At 57.9% G+C, this 7419-nt stretch overlaps 1 protein-coding gene across 1 annotated transcript; it reads right to left on the bottom strand.

Moving 5' to 3' along the window:
• Window positions 1-3972: 3972 nt before the first annotated feature.
• LOC147976192 (uncharacterized) lies at window positions 3973-5517 on the bottom strand. Its single transcript, XM_087520768.1, has 5 exons — window positions 5155-5517; window positions 4894-4978; window positions 4546-4760; window positions 4212-4421; window positions 3973-4056 (listed from the first exon to the last, which is right to left on the bottom strand). The coding sequence occupies exons 1-5, from the start codon at window positions 5515-5517 to the stop codon at window positions 3973-3975; spliced, it is 957 nt and encodes a 318-aa protein (XP_087376894.1).
• Window positions 5518-7419: the final 1902 nt, after the last annotated feature.

The raw sequence follows: 7419 nt of genomic DNA, 5'->3' as shown, positions 1-7419 counted from the left end.
ATCTCTTCGCCTTGCCAAGGATTGATCAAGTAATAGACTCCACAGCCGGATGCAAGCTGTTGAGCTTCTTGGATGCTTACTCAGGCTACCACCAGATAAAGTTGGATCCAGTTGACCGCCTGAAGACCGCCTTCATCACACCATTCGGAGCTTTCTGCTACCTGACTATGACATTCGGCTTGAGAAATGCCGGTGCCACTTTTCAGCGTTGCATGCAGAAATGCCTCCTCAAGTAGCTCGGCAGAAATACCCACGTCTATGTAGAGGATATTGTGGTGAAGACGGAGAAGCGCGGCACCTTGCTGGAAGACCTCAGAGAGACATTTGAAAACTTGCGTCGGTTTTAGATCAAGCTCAACCCCAAGAAATGCGTGTTCGGAATACCACCCGGCCAGCTTCTAGGCTTCCTGGTCTCCGAACGCGGCATCGAATGCAACCCGATGAAGATCAAGGCCATAGAGAGAATGAAGATTCCCACCAAGCTACGAGACGTCCAGAAGTTCACCGGATGCCTGACTTCCCTAAACCGCTTCATCAGACGGCTCGGAGAGAAAGCTCTCCCCCTCTACCGACTCATGAAGAAGTCCACTCGCTTCGAGTGGAATGACCAAGCAGACCAAGCTTTCCACGTGCTAAAGAAGATGCTGACCACGCCGCCTGTCTTGGCGGCACCGACTGAGAAAGAGCCCATGCTCCTTTACATTGACGAGGAAGCCCATGCTCCTTTACATTGCTCCTTTACATTGCCTGTCTTAGCCGGGATGCATCCGGACGGGTGGCAAAATGGGCCATTGAGCTAGCTCCCTACACGATCTTCTACCAACATCGCACCGCCATCAAGTCCCAAGCACTAGCCGAATTCCTCATCGACTGGGCCGAAACCCAATACCTGCCACCGGCCCCCGACTCCACTCATTGGCGGATGCACTTCGATGGGTCCAAGATGCACACCGGCTTGGGAGCCGGCATCATCCTCACCTCTCCCAAGGGCGACAAGCTCAAGTACACATTGCAAATTCATTTTGCCGCCTCCAACAATGTGGCCGAGTACGAGGCGCTCATACACGGACTCCGGCTAGCCAAAGGGCTCGGCATCCGCCGGATCCTGTGCTATGGCGACTCGGATTTGGTGGTCCAGCAGTCATCTGGCGACTGGGATGCCAAGGACGCGAACATGGCGAGCTACCGCTTCCTCGTTCAGCAAATCAGTGGATATTTTGAAGGATGCGAGTTCCTTCATGTACCACGGGCCGACAACGTGTGAACAGATGCCCTGGCACGAATAGGCTCCACCCGGCAAGCTATACCAGCCGACATTTCTCTCCACCGCCTCCTCAAGCCGTCTAAAAAGCCGTCTCCAGAATCTGATTCCATCTTCGTGCCGCCTGACCCCGACGCAGTCGGATCCGACTTGGGGAACCAAGCAGGCGGCTCGGGGACTTTGACAGGCGGCCCGGGGACTGCCATAGTCTCACCCGGCCCGAGAACTTTGGAACTCGGCCCGGGGGCTACTGCAGCTGGCCCGGGGACTGCATCGACACAACAGGCGGTGGCCGACTCCAACTCTTCACCACCCAGCCCACCCGCCCTGGTCACAGTAGCAGTTTTGATAGTAGAAGAAGTCACAGCTCCATCATGGGCCCATCCCATCCTCAACTTCTTAGTAAACAGAGAGTAGCCAACTGACGAGATCTCGGCAAGACAAGTCCAACGCCGAGCCAGAGCATACACAATAGTAAACCGAGAGCTTGTTAGGCGCGGCGTCACTGGAGTCTTCCAGCGCTGCGTCGAGCCAGAGAAGGGCATAGCAATCCTCACGGACATCCACCAAGGTGAAGGCGGCCACCACGCGGCCTCAAGATCACTCGTCGCCAAAGCTTTCCGCCATGGATTCTTCTGGCCAACTGCTTTGGATGACGCCAAGGAACAAGTCAAACACTGCAAAGGGTGCCAAGTTTTCAGTTCCAAGCAACACCTGCCGGCTTCTGCACTCAAGACCATCCCCCTCACCTGGCCTTTTTTCATCTGGGGGCTGGACACGGTGGGCCCATTCAAGACGGCACGCGGCGGCATGACACATCTGCTTGTCGCTGTGGACAAATTTACCAAGTGGATTGAAGCAAAGCCGATCAAGAAGCTCAATGGGCCGACTACCGTGACGTTCATCGCAGATATCACAACCTGGTACGGCATATCGCACAGCATCATCACCGACAATGGCACAAATTTTGCAAAGGGAGCACTGGCACGTTTCTGCGCAACACAAGGCATCCGGCTGGACCTAGCGTCCATTGCCCACCGGCAGTCAAAGGGCCAGGTCGAGCAAGCAAACGGCCTCGTCCTCTCCGGCATCAAGCCCCGACTGGTCGTGCCACTGGAGCGTTCGGCCGGCTGTTGGCTCGACGAGCTGTCGGCCGTCCTATGGAGTTTGCGCACTACCCCAAACAAGTCAACCGGCTTCACCCCTTTCTTCCTTGTATATGGTGCCGAGGCTTTCATCCCAACTGACATCGAGTTCGACTCACCTCGGGTCACCATGTACACGGAGGCGGAGGCCAGGGAAGCACGAGAAGACGGCGTCGACCTGCTGGAAGAAGGCCGGCTGTTAGCCCTCAGCCGGTCCGCCATCTATCAGCAGGGTCTGCGCCGCTACCACAGCCGGAAGGTCAACCCAAGATCGTTCCAAGAGGGCGATCTTGTGCTTCGGCTGATCCAGCGAACAACCGGCAAGCACAAGCTCTCGGCCCCTTGGGAGGGCCCCTTCGTCATCGGCAGAGCTTTAGGCAACGACTCCTACTACCTAATCGATGCGCAGAAGCCGAAGGCACGCAAGAGAGATGATTCCAGCAAGGAGTCGGAACGACCATGGAATGCCAATCTCCTCCGAAGATTTTATAGTTAAAAAGCAGTATGTACCACGCTACCTTTTGTACTAAGTACGAGACAAAGGGTCCCCCGAGGAGCACTCGGGGACTACCCTCTTTTATCTATGAATGATGAGTATCATACTTATGATTATGTTACTACATTTGCTTTTTCGTCCAGCACCGGGTTCGACCAGTCGGCCCGGGGACTCGCCGCCTCGAGTTATATCTAAAGTTCTTCCTGCAGTCAGACAAGTAGTGTGCCGGCACCCAAGCCCCCTCTTGTCAAAAGTTGCAGCTCGAAGAATCGACTGTCCGACTGGCAAGAGCCGAGGGCGGGAAAGGATGCCCACACAAAAAACGGCTAAGGACTAACGAACTTATATAACGCGAGCCGACCTCCCGCCCCTCCAACCGGCTACCAGAGCATCCGGCTGGCCGGCTTCCCGTTCACCTTGTTACAATCTAAGAAAGCTCGAGTACTTGTCTTCCCAAAACGACCAAGTCCTTCTCCAGCCCCATACTGCAGAGCAGCTGTTCAGCTGGGAAGGCGGTGGCCAAGGGAAGCTGGCAAAGGAAAAAGCCAAAAGGATGAAAAGCAAACATGAACGGAAGCCAAACACATGCATAATTATATTTACACAAAAGACCTTCAAAAGGCCAGCATTCAGCATGGTTTGAATACACCCCCAGTGGGTGGAACTGCGAAAATTTAATAAAAGTTGTTCAAAAGAGTAACAAGCAGGAAAGCAAGGACGGTGGATCAGGCCAAGGGAACGACGCGCGAGTTGGGTAGGCTGGTGGATATGGCAGTGCCGGCTGGAGGAGTGACCGGCTGGCGAATCTCGGCATGATCATCACCTCTTGCAGGCGGCGCGCTTGCACGCGCCTCATTGCTAGAGGCACGATCAGGCTGAGGCGGGTTGGTTGCTTCACTGTCTGGAACAACCTCTTAACCATCCTCTCCCTCCTCCTCTTCGCCCCCATCGCTGGAAGCAATCTCCTCCGCCGAGTCCTCACCTTCTACCGGGTTCAGCCCGAACCACTCCTCCAGCTGAGCGATGCCAGCATTATCCACCTCAGGGGCAAAGGCGCTGGTGTCGGTGTACTAGGCGATCGCCGAGGCGCGCTGGACGATAGACGGCCGCACTGCCTCCAGCTCCTCGTCGGCCTCCTGCCGCCAGGTGCTCAGCTGGTCCAAGTTTAGCCCACGATACCAAGCTCGGACGAATTCCAGCGCCCGCCCAGTGCTGGACCGGGCCGCTGACGCCTTCCAAGCCTCGAAGCGGCCGACTGCGACCTCCAGCCAGTCGGCAGTCCGACTTGGGGTGCGGGGAACCACCTCACCGGGCCAGAGGGCGGCCAGCACTTGCGTCCTGGGGCGCTGAAGATGGCGGAGCATGCGGTGGGCCGGCTGCATGCGGGCTTGAAGCGCCAGAAGCTGCTCCTCAAGTGACCGGCCAGCACCCGGTGCGATCTCGGCCCCTGCCTGCCGTCGCGCGTCGCGGTAGGCCTCGATTGCTTGGGTAGAGGCAACAGAGTAAGCGGGAAAGTAATCTGCACAAAGGAGAAAGCAGTAGCACAAAATCAAAAGACGAACCAGATGGCAGGAGGCAGGCAACGAAACGAAGAAGAAGGCGGCCTACTGTCGATTAAATCTTCCACCCGGCTGTAGCCTTGCCTCGGCCCAGTTCGCCGCCTCGGTTTCATATCCGGCTTTGAGGGCAGCCTCGCTGTCCTGTGCCGCTGTCAGGGCCGCCTTGTGGCTCTCCTCCTGGTCGGCCAGTTTCTTGGCCAGGCGATCGCGCTCTTGAGCCTGGGCGGCGCACTCGGCCTCCTTGGCGCAAAGGGCGCACTGGGATCCGCTTAGCTGGTCCCTCAAGTCTGCATTGGCCCCTGCAAATATGAAGAAAGAAGTCATCAGGAAAAGATCCGACCTGACTGCTCAGCAGTCGGCCCGAATCTCGGGGACTGCACCCAGTGGGTGCACTGATGCGCCCCCACTTGAGATAAAAGATGAAGCACTTACTCCGGCTCTCGATCAGATCAGTGGCTTTCTGATTCAACTCCTGGGCCTGTGAGTTGAAAGCAGCTGCGCGGAGGTTATGATACTCCTGCTGATAAAATAAGAGATGCGAGTAAGAACAAGACGGCAATCAAAGTCTACCAAGAAGTTCCAAGCCGCCTGCTCAGTAGCCGACTCGGAACTCGGGGACTACACCCAGTGGGTGCGCTGACGCGTCCCCACGGAAGAAAACAGGAGCAATCGACGAAGAGCAGGAGGACTCACCCGAATAACCGTTCGCGTCGAGAGAAACTCTTGAGTGTACTGCTTCAGCGCGGCAGCTTGGGTCTGAAGCCGGTTCCGGACGTCCTGCGCCGCCATGTTCAGCACGGCTGTCCCACCGCCCGGCGTCCACCCGGACGAGCTATCGCTAGCCGCTTCCAGGTCCTGGGCCGACGAGCTGGCGCCCACAGTTTTTTGCGGCTCCGGCGCCGAAGTCGCCTTCCCCGTGTGCCGACGCGACGGCAATGAGACCACAAGATCCGCCCCCACAGTCGGCTCGCCTCCAGCCGGCTGCACGAGTGGCGCATCGGGCCGGCCTCCTTGGCCCGTTCTAGTCGGCGGTGACGGTACCGCCTCCCTCTCCATCACCGGCTGGCCGCGGCTAGCCTCCTCCGACGGAGAGGAGGAAGAAGAAGAAGAAAGGGGCGGAGTGAGGGCGAGCGTGCGAGCGTCTACCGCTCCCCTCCTCTCCCCCTACTTATAGCCTCGTGCGGCGAAACCGAGGAGGCAGGGCGTGGGGGGACGTGGGATTAACTGCGCCCACTCCCCCACGCGGCGGCGGGTAGCTGTGGCGACGGAGAGGAGGGAAAGCCGAGTGGCGGTGGGTAGCTGTGGCGACGGAGAGGAGGAAGAAGAAGAAGGAAGGGGCGGAGCGAGGGCGAGCATGCGAGCGTCTGCCGCTCCCCTCCTCTCCCCCTACTTATAGCCTCATGCGGCGAAGCCGAGGAGGCAGAGCGTGGGGGACGTGGGATTAAGTGTGCCCACTCCCCCACGCCCCATGATTATTGTGCCTTCACGGCATGCGGTAACCGCCGCAGGGAGGCGCGCGGTCCATCCGGGCCGCAGAAGATCCGTGCGTGGGTCGAGGCCCGGTAGTGGCAGGCCCCGGAGGCCCAGTAATGGCGCACAGGCGACGAGCGGTCAGTTCGCAGCTTGACTCGCGAGCCGCCTGGTTCCCGCCTTCAAGCTTCGAAACCTCCAAAAGCCGGCGCACCTAATCAAAGCCGGCTCCTGGTTTCCGGCTCCTCAAGATAGGAAGCTGATTGAGCTTCTCGTCTTTTTTCTGCCTCGGAGCCCAACCAGCTTCGGGGACTACTGTCGGAGTAAATGACCATGGGTAGCCTAGCCGGCTCCCCCTTGCTCTTCAGAAAAATTATAGGTCGATCGAGCCTTCAAGCATCCAAGACGTGGGGGCCGCCTTCCCCCAGCTGGCTACCTCTCAGGCCGGCTGCACGAAGGCGGCCCAGCCCTAAAATCCTCATGAAGAAAACCATGAGAGGGCCGGCTCCAAGAAGCCGGCCACGAGAAGGCCGACTCCAAGAAGCCGGCCCCCCAGCAGGCGGCCAAGATCGTGCCCTCAGAGTCTGCACCCACATAACAGCGATGAGACGGGGCGTGCCTATAGTGAAGCCTGTCACCCCCGAATCCCGGGACGCGCATGACCACAGTACACCGTACGGGGCGTCCATCACCCGTCCGGCGCGGCACTGTTGCCATGCTGGCCATGACGTCACCCACGGCGAGCTGTCAGTACGACCCATGGGTGGCGGGCCCCCTCAATCAGGGAGACGCCTAAAGGCGGCCAGGGCTCCCCCAGTCGGCCTGGGGTATGGCCGACTCCCAATTGCCTTCTAGTTCACTCCCTCGAAGGAGGCGCCTCATTAAGGAGATAAGACGAGGTAAGGCTACAGCGATAAGCCGCCCGGCAGCAACACTGTAGCCATGCTTACCACGACCAAGCCCTCGTCACCAAAGGCGAGGAAACAGTAACCAGCCTCCGACAAGACCCCCGAGCGGTGGGACCGGCCTGTCAACCAGAAGGCCGACAGCCGGCGGGGTCCACCAGTCGGCGGGCCCCATCGGTCAGCGGAGAAGCTGGTGAGCGTATACACAAACGGCTAGGGCCCACGCCCAGCCGGATTACTATTGTACCCCTGGGGGTAGGCCTATATAAACCCCCCAGGACACCCATGCCTATTTGCTTTTTTCGCCACATATATGTTCTAGGGTTTCGACATTCTTCGCAGTTCTTCCAAAGTTCATCAGTGATGTTCTTCCCTGTTCTTCCTTTAGTATGTAGATGAACACTTCATGCTTGACATATCTCTTGCCGTAGCCAACCTACCATCGTCATCACAAATCCTTATGCGCAAAGAACTGATCTAGTCGGTCATAAATTGCTTCAGTTCTTCACCCCTTCAAGATCCAATTATTTTTGCTTTTCTGTCTTATCTTAGATCTGAAAGTTTTATATGTCACTATGAGATC

This window comes from Triticum urartu, chromosome 4A (genome assembly GCF_056163025.1).
Source record: "Triticum urartu cultivar PI428250 chromosome 4A, HENAU_Tu73, whole genome shotgun sequence".
In the NCBI taxonomy this organism is placed as follows: Eukaryota; Viridiplantae; Streptophyta; class Magnoliopsida; order Poales; family Poaceae; genus Triticum; species Triticum urartu.
The sequence above is the reverse complement of the archived record's forward strand: the minus strand, read 5'-3'. Positions and strand labels throughout refer to the sequence as shown.